General features: G+C 41.5%; 1 protein-coding gene across 1 annotated transcript in view; it reads left to right on the forward strand.

The window, feature by feature from the left end:
- LOC111154998 (nuclear receptor subfamily 3 group C member 2) overlaps positions 1-18,117 on the forward strand; it is a 338,835-nt gene extending 320,718 nt beyond the window's left edge. Inside the window, exon 9 of the mRNA XM_022514989.1 lies at positions 17,296-18,117. Coding sequence (XP_022370697.1) covers positions 17,296-17,451 — 156 coding nt within the window. The 3' untranslated portion in view covers positions 17,452-18,117. The remainder of the gene's footprint in view (positions 1-17,295) is intronic.
- Positions 18,118-18,988: the final 871 nt, after the last annotated feature.

Here is an 18,988-nt window from a genome sequence, read left to right on the forward strand (position 1 = left end):
GAGCAGCTTCTACTTCCCACCCCAGAAGCCAACCCCTTCCTCGTGAGTAGCTGGTGTGGCCCAGAATGCCCGTGCCTATACCAGCCTAGACTCTGGAACTATCCCTGTGAGGCTACACAGGACAACCCTGTCTCACTTCTTCAGGCAGCCAGGCCTCTCTGGAGGCAGAGCCAGAGACGCCTGGCCTGGCCTGGAGCCCTGGCTTTGGCCACACTCATGGTAGGGGTTGTTCCCTTATCCAGAATTTGCAGGCAGAGCTTACATGGGAGCAAGCAGCTCCATTGAGCCTTGTCTCATGCTTCAGGGACACACGTGAATCCAGTGCATTAAATCTCTAGGACTTACATACTGGTTTCAGTTTTGTAGCCTCAGATATCTCCTCTATTCTCCCACCCTCTGGTAACCACCATTTGATTCTCTGCTTTTATGAGTTGGGCTTTTCTTGTTTTGCTTTGTTTTTGTAGTTCTCTGTTCCTTTTTTCCTTCTTTTGTTCTCTTCTATGTGATTGATGACTTCCCTTGGTGTTAAGTTTATATTCCTTTCTCTTTATTTTTGTGTATCTATTATAGGTTTGTGCTTACCATGAGGTTCATATATAACATCCCAATTATATAGCAGTTTGTTTTAAGTTGGTTGCTTTAAACACATTCTAAAATCACTACATTTTTACTCCTCCCCTCCATGTTTTATGTATCAGATGTCATATTTTACATCTTTTTATCTTGTGAATCCCTTAACTGAATTTTAGATATAATTGATTTACTATGTTTTTCTTTTAAGCTTCATACTATCTTTTAAGTGATTGTTCTACTACTTTTACTATATATTTGCTTTTACCAACGAAATTTTTTCCTTTCATAATTTTCTTCTACTTACAGTCTCTCCTTTTCTGCTTTAAGAAGCCCCTTTAACATTGGTTTAGTGGTAAAGTACTCCTTTAACATTGCTTGTCTGAGAAATTTTTTCTCTCCATCAACTCTGAATGATAAGCTTGCTGGGTAGAGTACTTCTGGTATTTTCCTTTCAGTAATTTGAATATATCAGACCACTCCCTTCTGACCTGTAAAGTTTCAAAATCTGCTAATGGCCTTATGAGATATCTCTGATATATAACTAGTTACTTTTCTCTTGCTCGTTTTAAGATTCCCTCTTTAATTTTTGCTATTTTTAAAATATTGATTGATTGATTTTAGAGAGAAAGAGCAGGGGGAGATGCAGAGGGAGGGAGAGAGAGAATCCTCAAGCAGATTCCCCCCTGAGCCCAGAGCCGAACATGAAGCTTGATCCTAGGACTTTGAGATCATGACCTGAGCTGAAATCAAGAGTCTGATGCTCAACCAACTGAGCCACCCAGGTGCCCCACTTTTTACCATTTTAATTATGTATCTTGGTATAGACTTCTTTGGGTTCATCTTGTTTGGTGCTCTCTTTGCTTCCTAGACATGGATATCTCTTTCTTCCTCCAGGTTAGGGGATTTCTCAGCTATTATTTCTTTAAATAAGCTTTCTATAACTTTCTCTTTCTTTCTTCTGGAATCCCTATTATGCAAATGTTAGTATGCTTGATGTTGTTCCAGAGGTCCTGTAACCTATCCTCATTTTTTTTTTCTTTTCACTTTGGTGTTCTCTATTACCCCATCTTCCAGATGCTGATCTGTTCTTCTATGTTGGCTAATCTGTTATTGATTCCCTGTAGTATATTTTTCATTTAAGTTATTGTATTCTTCAACTCTGATTGTTTTGTTTTGTTTTGTTTTAATTTTTGTCTGTGTTGAAGTTCTAAGTTCATCTACTCTTTCTTCAAGTCCAGTGAGCATCTTTATGACCATTACTTTGAGCTGTTCATCAGGTAGATTGCTTATCTCTGTTTCACTTAATTCTTTTTTGAAATTTTGTCTTATTCTTTAGTTTGAGGCATATTCCTCTGTCTCATTTTGTTTGACTTCATGTGTTTATTAGGTGAAACAGCTACCTCTGCCAGTCTTCAAGGAGTGGCCTTGAACAAGAATGTCCCCTGTGTAGATTGTGTTCCTGTTGGCTTAGGCTGGCTGGCTGGAGCTGTAGGTGGCACAGGCCAGGAGATCCCAGGGTTCTATGGGGAGTCCCAAGCTGCCCTGTACCTAGGCCACCTTGGTGAGACAGCTGGAACTGTAGTCAATGCAGGCCAGGGGATCCAGGATGCTCTACACCAGAGCCATGCTAGCAGGATGGCTCGAGCTGAAGCAGGTATGGGCCAGGTGCTCTGCACAGGGGACACCCTGGAGGAATAGGTGGAGATGCGGTCAGTGCTACAAGCTAGGGCTGGCACTGGACCCCTGGGGTGTGGATGTAGTGGACATGCACAAGGAGGTCCTAGGTTGCTCCACACCAGGGTCACCCTGGTGGATGGCTTGAGCTGGGACAGGCATAGACCAGGGCATTTTGCATAGGGGACATCCTGGCAGGGTGCCAGAGCTGCCCTGAGTGGGGATGGCTGGGGCTGAATCAAATGTAGGCCACAGGTTTCCCAGGGTGTGCCATGCTCAGGCAGCCTTGATGAAGTGGGTGGAGCTGGTGTGGGCTAGAGGCTCAGGGCTTGCTGAGGCAGCAGGCTAGCTAGAGCACCTGCTCCCTCTTCCTATCTGTGCTATCAAGGTGGAGAGGCTCTTGCCAGCACCACTGACCCTCAAGAGAGTTATAGACATTCCCCCACCATTTGGCAGTCAGAGTGAGTAAACAGGTTTCCTTCACTTGCAGTCTAGTTGCCCTTTAAACTGATGGTTTTTTGCCTTGCCCCAGGTCAGATGAATCTGTACATGGCCCATCTGTGATGTCCCTCCCTACTGCAGGTTACCACATTGGGGGTGAGATTCCCATCACTACCATGTCTCTGTCTCTCCAGCCATTATGTGTGTGGGCCCACAATGCTTTATTGTGCAAAAGCTGTTCAATCAACCCACAATCCTTCAGGAGGAATTGCTTTATATGTAGGTGTCGACTTTGGTGTGTCCATTAGAGGAGGTGAATTCAGGATCTTCCTAAAGTTGACATCAAGTTTGGCTTTTTCTGATTTTACATCTAAGTGAGATAATATGGCATTTGTCTTTCTCTGTCTGCCTTGTTTCACTGAGCATAATGCCCTTATGGGCCATCTGTTAATTACCAGTGACAAGATCTCCTTCATTCTTATGGCTAAATAATATCCGTGTGTGTGTGTGGGTGTGTGTGGGTGTGTGTGTGTGTGTCACACATCTTCTTTATCTATCCATTGACAGACACAGGTTGTTTCCATATGTTGGCTATTGGGAATAATGCTGCAGTGTACATGGGAGTGCAGATCTCTCTTCCATGCCCTATCTTCATTTCCTTTGGATCATATACCCAGGAATAGGGTTGTTGGATCATATGGTAGTTACATATTTAATGTTATGTGGAGCCTCCATACTGTTTACCATAGTGGCTGAACAACTTTGCATTATTCCCACCAATAGGTACAAGTGTTCGTTCCCTTTTCCCACATCCTCACCAACATTTGTTTTCTGTAGTCTTCTTAATGACAAGCATTCTTACAGGTGTGTGGTGTTATTTCATTGTGGTTTTGATAAGCATTTTCTTGATATTCAGTGATTCCGAGCATCTTTCCACATACCTGTTGACCATTTGGATCTCTTCTTTGGAAAAATGTCTGTTTAGTTCCTCTGCTTGTGTGTGTGTGTGTGTGTGTGTGTGTGTGTGTGTGTGTCTTCTGTTTTTAATTGGGTTTTGGGTTTTTTTGTTGTTGTTGTTTCTGAGATGGATGAATTCTTTATATACTTTGGATAGTAATCCCTTCTCTGGTATATGGTTTGTAAATATTTTTCTTCCATTCATTAGGTCATTAGGTTGCCTTTTCTCTTTTTTTGATTGTTTCCTTTGCTCTGCAGAAGCTTTTCAGTTTTATGTAGTCCAACTTGTTGAATTTTGTTTTTGTTGTTTGTGCTTTTGTGTCATATCTAAAAACCCATTGACAAGACTAATGTCAGGGAGCTTCTTTCCTATGTTTTTTCCCCCTAGGAGTTTTTTGGTATCTGGTTATATATTTAAGCCTTCAATACATTTCAAGTTAACTTTTGTGTATGGTGTAGGATAGGGGTCCAGTTTTCTCAACACCATTTATTCTAGAGACCATCCTTTCCCTACTGAGTGTTCTTGGCTCCCTTGTCAAATATTAGTTGACTGTTAATGTTGGCGTTTACTTCTGGACTCCCTGTTCCATTGCTCTGTGTCTATTTTTATAACAAACATATATTTAAATTACTGTGTAGCTCAGTAGTATAGTTTGAAATAAGGAAAGATAATGCTTTCAGATTTCTTCTTCCTCATGATTGCTTTGCTATTCAGCATCTTTTATGGTTTCATACATATTTTTTTTTTAATTTCTGTGAAAATGCTGTTAAGGTTTTGATAGCTATTGTATTGAATGTAGAAATGGCCTTGAGTAGTAAGGACATTTTAATAGTGTTAAGTCTTCTGATCCCCTGGACACAAGATATCTTTCCATTTTTTTGTATCTTCTTCAGTTACTTTCATCAATGACTTATAATTTTCATTATACAGATCTTTCCTTTCCTTCATTAAATTTAGTCCTAATTATTTTATTGTTTGAATACTATTGTGAATGGGATAGTTTTTTTCAAATGTTTTGTTGTTAGTGTATGAAATGCAACTAATTTCTGTATGTTGATTTTATCTCCTGCAACTTTACTGAATTCATTGATTCAGTTTGGGTTGAGTCTTTAAAGGTTTCTCTATATTAGATCATATCATCTGCAAATAATAATTTTACTTCTTTCTCTCAGAATTGGATGCCTTTTTATTTCTTTGTCTTTCCTAATTGACTTTCAGGACTGTGTTGAATAAAAGAGGGCACTCTTGCCTTATTCCTCATCTTAGAGTTAAAGCTTTCAATTTTTAACTGTTGAGTATGTTAGCTGTGGGTTTGTCATATGTGGCCTTTACTATGTTGAGGTTTATTCCTTATATAACCATTTTGTTGACGGTTTTTATCATGAAAGTGTGTTGTATTTTGTCAGATGTTTATTGTGCAGCTATTTATATGACCATGATTTTTATCTTTCTATTAATGTAGTGTATCACATTTATTGATGTATGTATATTGAACGAACCATCCTTGCATTCCCAGAATAAATCCTACTTGGTCATGGTGTTCAATCCTTTTAATGCATTGCTGAGTTTGGCTTGCTTTTATTTTGTTGAGAATTTTGTATCTGTATACATCAGGGATAGTAGTCTATAGTTTTCTTATGTCCTTATCTGGCTTTGGTAATGGTATGGTGTCATGGTAATGGTCCTGGAGTTTTCAGTGTTTGGAGCTTTCTAATTACTGATTAAATCCCCTTATGTACTGTTTATATTTTTTGTTTATATTTTCTGTTTCTTCCTCATTCATTCTTGGCAGGTTGTAGGTTTCCAAGAATTTATCATTTCTTCCAGATTAACCAATTTGTTAGCATAGAATTTGTTCATAGTAGTTTTTTACAATCCTTTGTATTTCTGTAGTATCACTTGTAATGTCACCTCTTCCAATTCTGATTTTGAGTCCTCTCTTTGTCCTTTTAGTTTAGCTATAGATTTGATGTTTAATCTTTTTGAAAAACCAGCTCTTAGTTTCACTGATTTTTTTCTGTTATTTTCCTTGTCTCTGTTTCATTTATTTCCACTCTAGTCTTTGTTACTAATTTCCTTTTGCTGACTTGGGGCTTAGTTCTTCTTTTTTTAGAAAAAGAAAATATAAAGTGAGGTTATTTGAGATTTATTTTAATATATGCATTTATTACTATAAAATTCCCTCTCAGAACTGCTTTGGCAGCATCCCATAGGTTTTGGTATATTGCATTTCATTTTCATTTGTTTTGAAATATTTTATTTCCTTTTGATTTCTTCTTTGGCCCATTGTTTGTTCAAGAGTATGTTATTTAATTTTCATGTATTTGTAGCTTTTCACATATTTTAGCTTTCCTCTTGTTATTCTGGTTTCGTTACATTGTAATGAGAAAGAATACTTGGTATGATTTCAGTCATCTTAAATTCACAAGACTTGACTTGTGTTCTATCATGTGGCCTCTCCTGAAGAGTGTTCCATGTGCACATGAGAAGAATGTGTATTCTTCTGTTAGAAGTAATGTCCTACAAATCTTTGTTAGATCCGTTTGGCCTAATGTGTGGCTCAACCCCAATGTTCACTTGTTGGTTTTCTGTCTGGATGATCTGTCTATTGCTAAAATTGGAGTTTTAGGAGTCCCCTACTATTCTTGTATTGTTGTCTGTTTCTTCCTTCAGATCTATTAATATTTGCTTAATATATTTAGGTGTTCCTATATTGGGTGTGTATGTATGTATGACTATTATATCTCTTGAATTGATCCCTTTTTCATTATATACTGACCTTTGTATCTTGTTACCATTTTGGCTTCAAGTCTGTTTTTTCTGATTTAAGTATAGCTACCCTTACTTTCTTTTGATATTCACTGGAATGGAATACCTTTTTCTATCTCTTCACTCTGTGCCTATGTGTATCCTGTGTAAAGCTGCAGTGAGTGTCTTGTAGGCAGCATATAGTTGTGTTGTCATTTTTTTAGTCATCCAGCCACTGTGCTTTGGGATTGGTTAATTCAATCCATTTACATTTAAAATTCTTATCTTTTTAATTTCAAATATTTTTATTTTTTATTTTTTATTATGTTAGTCACCGTACAGTACTTAATTAGTTTTGGATATAGTGTTCCATGATCCATTGTTTACGTATAACAGCTTATATGTAAGATCTTATAATGCCATCTTATTGTTTTCTGATTATTTTGTATTTGCGTAGTCTCCTTCTATTTCTGCCTAAGTTGGTAAATTAGTGATTTTTTTATGGTGGTATGCTCGGCTTCCCTCTTTTTATCTTTTGTTTATCTATTCTAGGTTTTTGCTTTGTGGTTACCATGAGGCTTACATAAGAATTCTCATAAATAAAACAGGCCATTTTAAGCTGACAGCAACTTAACTTCAATTGTTTACAAATGCTTCACCCTTAACTACCCCCCCTTGTTTATTTATGATGTGATTATTTACCTCCTTTTTTTGTTTTTGTTTTGGGGTTTTTTTGTTTGTTTTTTCATTTTATTTTATTTCTTTTTCAGTGTTCCAGAATTCATTGTTTATGCAGCACACCCAGTGCTCCATGGAATGGAGCCTCCATAATACCCACCACCAGGCTCACCCAACTTCCCACTCCCCTCCCCTCCAAAACCTTCAGTTTGTTTCTCAGAGTCTGCAGTCTCTCATTGTTTGTCTCGCCCTCTGATTTCCCCCAACTCACTTCTCCTCCACATCTCCCAGTGTCTTCCATGTTATTCCTTATGCTCCACAAGTAAGTGAAACCATATGATAATTGACTCTCTCTGCTTGACTTATTTCACTCAGCATAATCTCCTCCAGTCTGGTCCTTGTTGACACAAAAGTTGGGTATTCATCCTTTCTGATGGAGGCATAATACTCCATTGTATATAATATGTGGACCATATCTTCTTTATCCATTCCTCTGTTGAAGGGCATCTTTCCACAGTTTGGTGACTGTGGCCATTGCTGCTATGAACATTGGGGTACAGATGGCCCTTCATTTCACTATACATCTCATTTCACTATACATCTTTAGGGTAAATACCCAATGGTGCAATTGCAGGATCATAGGGAAGCTCTATTTTTAATTTCTTAAGGAATCTCCACACTGTTTTCCAAAGTGGCTGCACCAACTTCCCTTCCCACCAACAGTGTAAGAGGGTTCCCCTTTCTCCACATCCTCTCCAACATTTGTTGTTTCCTGTCCTGTTAATTTTGGCCATTCTAACTGGTGTAAGGTAGTATCTCAGTGTGGTTTTGATTTGAATCTCCCTGATGGCTAATGATGATGAACATTTTTTTATGTGTCTGTTAGTCATTTGTATGTCTTCTTTGGAGAAGTGTCTGCTCATGTCATCTGCCCATTTTTTGACATGATTATCTGTTTTTTTGGTCGTTGAGTTTGAAGAGTTCTTTACAGATCTTGGATATCAGCCCTTTGTCTGTAGTGTCATTTGCAAATATCTTCTCCTATTCTGTGGGTTGCCTCTTTGTTTTGTTGACTATTTCCTTTGCTGCGCAGAAGCTTTTGATCTTAAAGAAGTCCCAAGAGTTCATTTTTGCTTTTGTTTCCCTAGCTTTGGAGACATGTCTTGAAAGAAGTTGCTGTGGCCAGTGTCAAAGAGGTTACTGCCTTTGTTCTCCTCTACAATTTTGATAGATTCCTGCTTCACGTTGGGGTCTGTTTACCTCTTTTTATGTTGTTTATTTGTATAACAAAATTATAGTAGCTGTAGCTCTAATTATTTTTAGTCCTTTTTTCTTTGACATGTATACTATACTATAACATCCATCCACTGTATTTACCATACCAATGTGTTGTATAATTTTGTGTATTTTCATGGTGCTGATTAGTATCAGTTTATTTTAGCCTAAAGAACTTTCAGCATTTCTTACAAAGCAAGTTTAATGGTGAAGAACTCCTTCAGCTTTTGTTTGGGAAAGTCTTTATTTCTCCTTCATATCTGAAGGATAACTATGCTGGGTATAGTACTATTAGCTGACAATTTTTTTCTTTCAATACTTTGAATAGGTCATTCCCCTCTTACCTGGCCTATGGTGTTTCTATTGAGAAATCTGCTGGCAGCCTAATGGTGGTCCCTTTGTAGGTTACAGTTTTTTTTTCCCCTGGATACTTCTAGAATTCCTTAATCTTTAACTTTTTTTTATAGTTTCATTATAATGTATCTTGGAGAAGGTCTTTTTGCATGAGATAATAGGGTGATCTTCTATAGCTCTGTGAACTTAGATGTCCAATTCTCTCTGCATGTTTGGGAACTTCTCAGCTATTATTTCTTTAAATAAACTTTCTGTCCCATTATCCTCTTTTTTCTTTTTAGAATCTGGATTATTCTAATATATGCTCTTTTGATGAAATCCCACAGATTAGATCATGTACTTTTTCTTCGCAGTTTTTCATTCTTTTGTTTTTGTCTTCCATTTGCTCTACTCTGTTACATTTCTTATTTCATTTATTGAGTTCTTCAGCTGCAGAACTTTTGCTTGGTTCCCTTCTGTGATTTCTCTTTAGTAATATCTCATCTTGAACATTTCTGTATGTGCATGTGTGTGTGATTTCAACTATATTTAGAGTTTTCTGGTAGCTCATTGAGTTTCTTCAACACTGATTTTGATTTCTTTATCCAAAACCCCTTGCCTTTGAGCTCTGTTATTGGAGAATTATTATTTTTTGGTAGTGACATGTTTCCTTGATTTTTCATGTTCTTTGTAGTTTTGAATTGCTTCTTTCACACTTGAAGTAGCAGCCACCTCCTTAAATTTTTGACTGTTGCCTTTAGGTTGGGTATTTGGTTCATTAGTGCTATTAGCATCTATGATTTTCTCTGCCTTTGTATGGGTACACCTGTTCCACTCTTCTTGCTCCCTCTTGTGGCAAAATTCTTAAGCTCTTACATCTTTGGTTTTTAAAACTCACCAGGCTGGCTATTGGAAACGTTTATTTTCCAGAAGATGGCTCAAGATTGTGCTTTCCCCCTTGTCCACAGACTCTGGCCTATATTCTGAGCACACTCCTAAAGAGCTTGCTTTTGCCACCACACTTGGGAGTGTGCACATGTAACCACCCACAGAGTGCAGGGAGGTATGGATTTAGCCCTTGGGGCATTAGAGTTGCCCACAGGCCCCATAGGGAGATTCTCAGATGTAGTACTCCCAGGGGCTCTTGCTTGGACTTCCTGCTGAGTACAGTCAGCACACCCTGAGTCCCTTTAATGTCCTTTGGTATTCTTACCTCCTCTTTCCTCCCAGTCATAGAGATCCTGCCTAAGTAAGTTCTCCAGGTGCTGCTGGAGAGTAACAGGTTTCTCCAGCAGCATTCCACACCACTGGGATAGCTAGACACTCACTGCTCTTCTTTTTCTCTATGAGAGAGATCACTACCACCTGCTAGTTCAGCCCAATGCAGTGTTCCCTTGGTGGGGGTGAGGACAGTGTTGGTAAAGTTCTTTCTACCATCTCTGCTGTGTCCAGACTTGTTTGTTGCTCCATTGGCATGCTGGAGTCTGTCTTCATAAGGACTAAGCTTTGGAAGTTTCTCTGTTGTCTATGGGTATCAGCCCAGGTCAGCACTCTAGGTTTTTTCCTGATTATGGCAAGAGAGGTTGGGGCAAGCTCACTGCCCCACTGGTCCCACAGCCTGTGCCCATAACCAGATACACAGGTGAGCCAGACTCCTCCCAGTTCCTTGGCATATGGTGCCAGATCCTGCAGTTCCCACAAAGGCACTTTTGTTCATGGATAGATGACTAACTCTTCATTGAAAAAGAGGAACAAAAAAGGAGGAATGCCCTCCACTGCTGTGTGCTAACATCACTTCCTAATGGTGTTTTCCTGATCCCCCCTCTCTCTCTCAGTCACATCTAAGAGGCCCTTAGGACCGCCCCCAAATGCAGCCTGTAGGTAGGCCCACCAAGAGCACTCAGCAGAGTAGTGCCATTGTGTGACTTGGGTTTCCAAAGGGAACCCACAACTAAATAGCAGTATAACTGTATTGTTAAAGGTTATATTATCTTCTGGGTATAGAAGCTAATGCTACTAAATTTGGGTTGCTGTTGTTACTCATGTACCATGTTACCATCATGTTTCACTGAGGCATCACCAGCCAGAGAGAAACAGCCTTAAAGGGCCCATATGTGCATGTGCAGCCATCTTCCACACTGATTTGCAATGGGTGGAGCGTAGGGTTTGGAATGAAGGCCAGACTGCTTATACAATCACTGAGTAGCATTTTCCAGTATTCACAAAGCTGTTGCAGGAATACCTGGAGTAAATGGTTGCTGGCCATTTCTATTAGTATAACAGCATTTAGAGTTGAAGCTGTGTATCTTTTGCAGGTAACCCTGTTACATAGCTGGCTAAAATTCTGATCTTTGAAAATAAACCTTTAACCACCATCCCCATCCCCCTCCCTGTGCTCATTTCAGGCTAAAAGCTTGATCCTATTTGGGGGAAAGTTCTGGAGTCAGCAGATAACTTAGAAGAAGTGAATGTGCTGTTGAAAATATGTGTGACCCTATTTCAGAGAGGCTGTTATCATTCAGGTGTTCCCGTCACCACCTGGTGGCTGTGTAACCTTAGAACAGTGGTGCCAGACCCTCCCTGCATGGTGCCCCCAGAGGCCATTTGTCGCTTGGGGTAGAAGCTGCCATGATGCTGGCGATGATTCGGTGGGGGAGGGGGCACTCATGGAACCTGACAGCTTTGTGTTTGGTGCAAGTAAAGTGCCATCAGTTGCCGAGACCTCACCAGCATCCTCTACCACCCTGATTGCTGTGGCCCTTCAGGCGGGATAAATCATGCCCAGCAACTAGCTAAACTCCTGTGATCCAGCAGATAGACTTTGTACAGAATGAAAAGTCAGTGCACATGACTTTCTCTGATTCCTAATAATGTGAGACTCATTTCTGGTAACAGTGAGGGTTCTTGCCTCTCCCTCTAGCCTGGTGTTTACCAGGAAAGGCTGGTGAGAATCGATATTAAGGCATCTGGCCTTTTGTCTCATTGCAGTTAACGTATTCATGCTGATGGGCCAGTGGAGGAGTAGGACTCTGATCTCTTTAGCCGTGACTCCCCTCCCCACACCTGTCCCTCCAACCCCAGTGAGCAGTGACTGGGGTTCATGGCACCGTGGCGTGGCGTACATATGAAGTCACATTGTAAAACTCAGCATCAGTGAGTTGCCCAGAATCACAGGACAGGATGAAAGGGGATAGCTTTGAGTACTGATGAAAGAGGTTGGCTTTATGTATTGAGTCTGCTTTACCTACTTACTGCCACTAAAATGAAGATGCCCATCTAAATTACCCAGTTTTGTTTGGGTTCATTGATTAGAACTAGCAATACACTGCCCTAAGGAAACACTGTTGAAATTAGTTAATTCTGAGCACTTAAGAGTTTGGAAGAAGTCAGAGAAACACAAGAGCAAGGCCCCAGCAACAGGGGCTCTGGTCTCTGGAGCTCTCAGCAGGGCTGCACAGAAGGAATGGGAAGGGGGCCTCTCTTAGATGCAGTGGAGCTGAGTGGGTGGGTGCTTCCTGCCTCCAAGGAGCTTGTAGGCTGCTCAGGGACCTGCAAATGTGAAAAGTTACACTAAGAAGAGATGCAAACCACTGCAAAAAAAGAGAAGATGGGGTGCCTGGGTGGCTCAGTGGTTGAAGCCTCTGCCTTCAGCTCAAGTCATGGTCTCAGTGTCCTAGGATCTAGCCCCGCATCAGGCTCTCTGCCCAGCAGGGAGCCTGCCTCTCCCTCTCTCTCTGCCTGCCTCTCTGCCTACTTGTGCACGCACTCGCGCTCACGCTCTCTTTCTCTCTCTCTCGGGGTCAAATAAATCTTTTTTAAAAAGAGAGAGAGAGAGAGAGAAGATGGTACCCTTGGCTCCGTGGCTAATTATCAACTTAGACAAAAGGTAGCATCATTCCGTAGCTGGAAGCCTGTACCCCACCCCTCTTCGTTTTGCCCATCTCTCCACCCACCTGCCCTCTGGCAAGCATTAGTTCTCTGTATTTATGGTTCTGGTTCTGCTCTTCATTTGTTTTGTTTTTTAGATTCCACCTGAGAGTGAAGTCCTATGGTATTTCTCTCTCTCTGACTGGCATAATACTCTCTAGTTGCATCCATGTTGTTGCAAATGACCAGATTTTAATCCTTTTTTATGGCTAATATTCCAGTGTGTGTGTGTATGTGCCTTTTTTTATGGCTTATCCCTTCTTTGTGGATAATATTCAATTGTGTGTGTGCGTGTGTATACACACGCACACACACACACACCACATCTTTATCCATTCATCAGTCAGTGGACACTTGGGCTGTTTCCATATCTTGGCTATCGTAAATAATGCTACAGTAAACATACAGGTGCATATATCTTTTCAAATTAGTGTTTTCATTTGGTAAATGAAATGCCCAGTAATGGAATTACTGGATCATAGGGTATTTCTCTTTTTAAATTTTTTTGAGGAAGTTCCATGCTGTTTTCCACAGTGGCTGCACCAGTTTGCCTTCCCATCAACAATGCACGAGGGTTCCTTTTTCTCCACATCCTCACCAACACATTTCTTTTAGTGTTGTCTTTTAGATTCTAGCCATTCTGAGAGGTATATGGTGATATCTCACTGGGGTTTTGATTCACATTTCCCTGATGGTCACTGATGTGGAGCATCTTCTCATGCATCTGTTGACCATCTGGATGTCTTCTTTGGAGAAATGTTTATTCAGGTCTTGAGCACCTTTTTAAATTGGGTTATTTGGTCTTGGGGGTTGTTGTAGGAGTTCTTTATATATTTTGAATATTAACCTCTTATCCAGTCTATCACTTGCAAATATTCAATAGGTTTTCTTTTAGTTTTGTTGATAGCTTCCTTCTCTGTGCAAAAAAAAAAAAAAAAAAAAAAAAAAAGTTTTTTTGGCTTGATGTAGTCCCAATAGTTTATTTTTGCTTTTTGTTTCCCTTGCCTCAGGAGACAGATCTAGAAAAATGTTGTGAAGGCAAATGTCAAAGAAGGTACTGTTTATGTCTTCTTCTAGGAGTTTTATGTTTTGAGGTCCTACATTTAGATCTTAAACCCATTTTGAGTTCATTTTTGTGTATAGTATGAAAAGGTGCTCCAGTCTTCCCAGCACCACTTACTGAAACAACCTGTGGTTCCCTGTTGTATATTATTGCCTCTTTTTTACAGGTTAATTGACCATATAAGCATGGTTGATTTCTGGGCTCTTTATTCCATTGAGCTATATGTCTGTTTTTGTGCCAGTAGCATACTGTGTTATTATGGCTTTGTTGTATATCTTGAAATTCAGAATTGTGATGCCTCCAGCTTTGTTCTTTTTCAGGATTTTTTGTGGTTCCATACAAATTTTAGGATTATTATAGTTCTTTGATAGGGATTGCATTAAATTTATGGATCACTTTGGGTGTATAGGCATCTTAAAAATATTTGTTCTTCCGGGGTGCCTGGGTGGCTCAGTGGGTTAAAGCCTCTGCCTTCGGCTCAGGTCATGATCCCAGGGTCCTGGGATCAAGCCCCGCATCGGGCTCTCTGCTCAGCGGGGAGCCTGCTTCACTTCCTCTCTCTGTCAAATAAAATCTTAAAAAAAAAAATTTGTTCTTCCAATCCATGAGCATGAAATATCTTCCCATTTTTTTGTGTTGTCTTCACTTTTTTTATCAGTTTTATAGTTTTTAATTTTTTTTTTATTTGACACAGAGAGAGAGATCACAAGTAGGCAGAGAGGCAGGCAGAGAGAAGGGGGGAAGCAGGCTCCCTGCTGAGCAGAGAGCCCGATGCGGGGCTGGATCCCAGGACTCCGAGATCATGACCTGAGCCGAAGGCAGAGGCCCAACCCACTGAGCCACCCAGGTGCCCCATCAGTGTTTTATAGTTTTTAGAGTATAGGTTTTCTACCTCCTTGGTTAAGTTGATTCCTAGGTACTTTATTTTTTTGGTACAATTTTATATGGAGGTTAACATTTTTTAAAAGGAAAAACCACCCTCTTCCACAGTCCTGCAGGCATCCCCCACAGAGGGCCCTTGGGAACAGGGAGGGGTAGAGATAGGGGTGAACTTAAACTTGGTTCTCTGTGCCCGCAGCTGGTGCACAGAGCTCTGCCGTCACCCACTGAAAGGTGTGCCCTGCAGTCGAAACGACCAGCTCATTTGTGGCACCACATCCGGAGAGTGGGGCCCAGCAAGGATTGTAGCTTTCAAAGCCACTAGTCCACCATCTTAAAAAAGGGGGGGGGGGCACCTGGGTGGCTCAGTTGGTTGAGTGTTGGACTCTTGATTTGGGCTCAGGCAATGATCTCAGGGTTGTGAGATTGAAACCTGCTTAAAATTCTCTCTCCTGCTCTCTCTCTCTGCCTCTGCCACTCCCCTTCTTAAAATAAAATAACATATGAGGGCAACTGGGTGGCTCAGTCTTTAAGCGTTTGCCTTTGGCTCAGATCATGATCGATGGGTCCTGGGATTGAGCTCTGCTTTGGGCTCCCTGCTCGGCGGGAAGCCTGTTTCTCCCTCTCCCGCACCCCTTGCTTGTGTTCCTGCTCTTGCTGTGTCTCTCTCTCTCTCTGTCAAATAAATGAATAAAATATTTTTTAAAAATTAAGAAATTTACTATCTTAGTTCTAAGAATCTCTCCTGGAAAGGTGAAACACAAAATTCTCCTGTACCTCAATTTATAGAAGGGGGACCTAAGATCACCAAATTACACAAAAGACTACCGAGAGGAGATTTTGCAAACTATGTCCCATAGAGAAAAATGATGTTTTATGTTTGAAGGAATCTGGGATAACCACTCAGGAGGACAGAATTAGAGGGGTTTTACCAGCAATATCTCTCCACAGCTTGACTGAGAACTGGCCTCCTGTGTTACAGTTCATTCAGTCCTCTTAACCCTGTGAGGCAGATATACCCCGTTTTACAGATATAGAAACTGAGACTCAGCCTTCACGAGGCAAGCACAGAATGTGAACTTGCCCAGAGTGGACAGTGGCTTGTGCTGTTTTCCAGCTTGTTTGGCCCAACATTCTGTACACAAGGAACACTTACTAAAGTTCTGAGACCTTGGAACCTACTTAGGGAAGTGTCCCTCTTCAGACTGAGGGCAAACGCAGGCACAAACAGAAGCACCAGATATTTCTCCTGATGACATTCTTTTGATCTCTGGTTCGTATGAAAGGCCTTTACCATGCAGTTATTTACTGTCTTTAGGGTTGCTAATTAAGGTAAAAGAAAAAGCTCTGAAAGTTACGTATGTATTTTCACCAGAATGCTTTTATTAAGACGAGAGTGATTTTTATGGCATGTAATGTCTACTTTAATACAGTGGGAAATGACCAAAACTCATTTGTCCTGCAGAGTGGTGTGGAGTTAATGGTATACTGCATTTGTGGGTGGTTGTTTTGGTAACTTACAGAAATGGGAGTGGTTCAGGTCCAGGAGGATGGAAAAGGTCCTTGGGCCAAACAAGGAGGGGAAATAGCCAGACAGGCAAGTAGGCCAAGAGGTTATCCTTGCTGCTTGCGCTCTGTCACCATCAGGCTGAAATAGAAGGTGGTTGAGAGTGGATAAGACACACACACACACACACACACACACAGGAGTGTTACTGAGCCATGAGAAACATGGAAGTCCTGCTGTTGGCGATAACTGGATGGAACTTGAGGGCAGTATGCTAAGTGAAGTCAGGCAACGATTATAATACCATATGAGATCGCTCATACATGAAATCTAAAAAAGCCCAAACTCACATGGTGGTACCAAGGGACAGGGGAAATGAGGAGATGCTGGTCAAAGGACCCAAACTTCCAGCGCTGAGAGAATAAGTTCTGGGGATGGAGTATACATGGTAATTATAATAAATACTGCATCATGTACTTGAAAGTTGCTGAGTAGACCTTAAATATCCTTGCCACAGAAAAAGAAATGGGAATTCTATGACATGATGAAGATGTTAATCATTTTGCAATGTGTAAGTATCCAGTCAGCCCATTGGACACCTTAATCTTATGCAATGTTATGTATCAATTATACTTTAATGGAGCTCAGGGTGGGTACTGAGAAGTCTCAACCCTCCCGCAGCCCAGGGGGAGAAGCTGGAGGAGAGGGTGGCGGGGCCCACCTGGGACTAGAGGGAGCAGGACACTTGCCAGCAAAGGTTTTGTGTCCTGCCCCTCACTGTCCTGGGCCTCTAGTGTGCAGGCCCTGAGCCAGCACCTGCCCGCCCCCAACCCCCGCCCCCCAGCCCACCCCAGAGCCTGGGCAGGCCCATCACCAGCGCCCAGAGATACACATACATGCCTGCCCCACCAGAGTCGCACATTTACAAATGAGAATTTGGTGAGAGCTATTCGGCATCCCAGCCACTCTGAACTCTACCTGACCCCGTTGCCAGCGGTAGAGTCAGTATTCCATACTCAGCTCTTGGCTGAATCTGTTTTGCATGAAAGGCACCTTCCCTGACAAGTGAGGTGAGCGCCCTTCCTCCCCCAGCACAGGGGACTTAGCCAAATCAGGCAGCGTCACAGACGCACTTCCCTGTCGGCTTTCTGAAGGCTGCTGGAGCTTATGCCTGAGTTAGGACATGGCGGGGTGTAGGGAGGGAAAGGAGACCTCAATGTCCTGTCCTGTGTGTTGCAGCTGGTGAGCGACTTGCTGGAATTCTGCTTCTATACCTTCCGAGAGTCCCAGGCCCTGAAGGTGGAGTTCCCCGCGATGCTGGTGGAGATCATCAGCGACCAACTGCCGAAGGTGGAGTCCGGGAACGCCAAGCCCCTTTACTTTCACAGGAAGTGACGGAGGACATCTCACCAGGAGAGTTTTGCCTTAAGTTTCCCCATGCTGTTCTACACCCACGAAGGACCCAAGAAATCCGGTTTTTCACATGTGATGGCTGATTCCCACTTGTTCAGCAGTTTCTCAAGTTTAAAATCATGTCAAGGGTTTGGAGCCGGGAAAGCAGTGTGACATGGATTTGGCAAGACCTGAGCAGTCGGAAGGATTCTTCCCTCTCCGCTCCCCAGCGCTTAGAAACATGTTCCTGTTCCTCTGGATGAAAAGCCATATCTAGTCAATAACTCTCTGATTTTGATATTTTAACAGATGGAAGTTTTAACTATGCCATGTAGTTTCTGGTATCGTTCGCTTGTTTTAAAAGGGTTCAAGGACTAACGAACTTTTTAGAGCTTACCCTCGGTTGCACATAAAACGTATAGTCAATATGGGGCATTAATATTCTTTTGTTATTTAAAAAAACAAACAAAAAAAAATATATACAGATTCCTGTTGTGTAATAACAGAGCACGTGGAGGGGAACAGCAGCCCCCCTGGGGGTTCCTGTCCACCCATGGGCTTCTGCATCACTGGTATACACACCCTTAGCGTCCATTTATTATTTAATTAGAACAGATAAGATGTTAAACAAATGCCTTGGTTTCAATTTCTAGTATCTATTGTGTTGGCTTTACAAATAATTTTTTGCAGTCTTTTGCTGTGCTGTACATTACTGTATGTATAAATTGTGAAGGACCTGAACTAAGGTGTAAGGAGCTTTTGTAAATGAGACACATACAAAAACAAACAAAAAAAACCCACAAAACACACACAAAAATAAACTCTAATGGTTGATAGGATGAAGGGGAAAGTATTTTTGAAAGAATTCTATTTTGCTGGAGACTATTTAAGTACTATCTTTGTCTAAACAAGGTAAAAATTTTTTTTGTAAAGTGAAATGTTCTGCATGCATAATGAACCGTTTACAGTGTATTTAAGAAAGGGAAAGCTGTGCCTTTTTTAGCTTCATATCTAATTTACCATTTTACAGTCTCTGTTGTAAATAACCACACTTAAACCTCTTTGGTTGTCTTTCAGCCTTTCTACTTTTTCTGTACTTTCGTTTTGTCTTTGGTCTCCCGCTGGGGGTGTTCCTGGGACTTGAGCAGGTTCTCTGGCTTCTGCTCTGTCTTGCGTCTGTCGGGGAACAATGGGCTGTGGTGTCTGCAGCTCCTCGAAGGGGTCATTTGACAACACATGTGAGCGAAGGTCCTGGGAGGCTGCAGCTGTAGGAGAGCGGCCTCTTCTCTTGCTTTCCTCCTGAGGCAGCATCTGCTCTAGGAGCACGAGGCTGGAAGTGCGATGACCCAGAGAGCACAGTCTCGTCCCGTTTTAGAAAACGGCATTTTCTCCTTCGGGAAAGGAAATTCCAGGCACTCTATCTGTAGAAGGTGGCATGTTCATTTCTGGTTTGGGAAAGAGGTTTTGTGCTCTCAGAACAGGTAATGGGGACACGTAGGCTGCCGCAGGACGTACCAGGAAAGATGCATTTTGGCACAGT

The sequence above is a fragment of the Enhydra lutris genome, unplaced genomic scaffold (assembly GCF_002288905.1).
Source record: "Enhydra lutris kenyoni isolate GAN:26980312 unplaced genomic scaffold, ASM228890v2 scaffoldscaffold3, whole genome shotgun sequence".
Taxonomy (NCBI): Eukaryota; Metazoa; Chordata; class Mammalia; order Carnivora; family Mustelidae; genus Enhydra; species Enhydra lutris.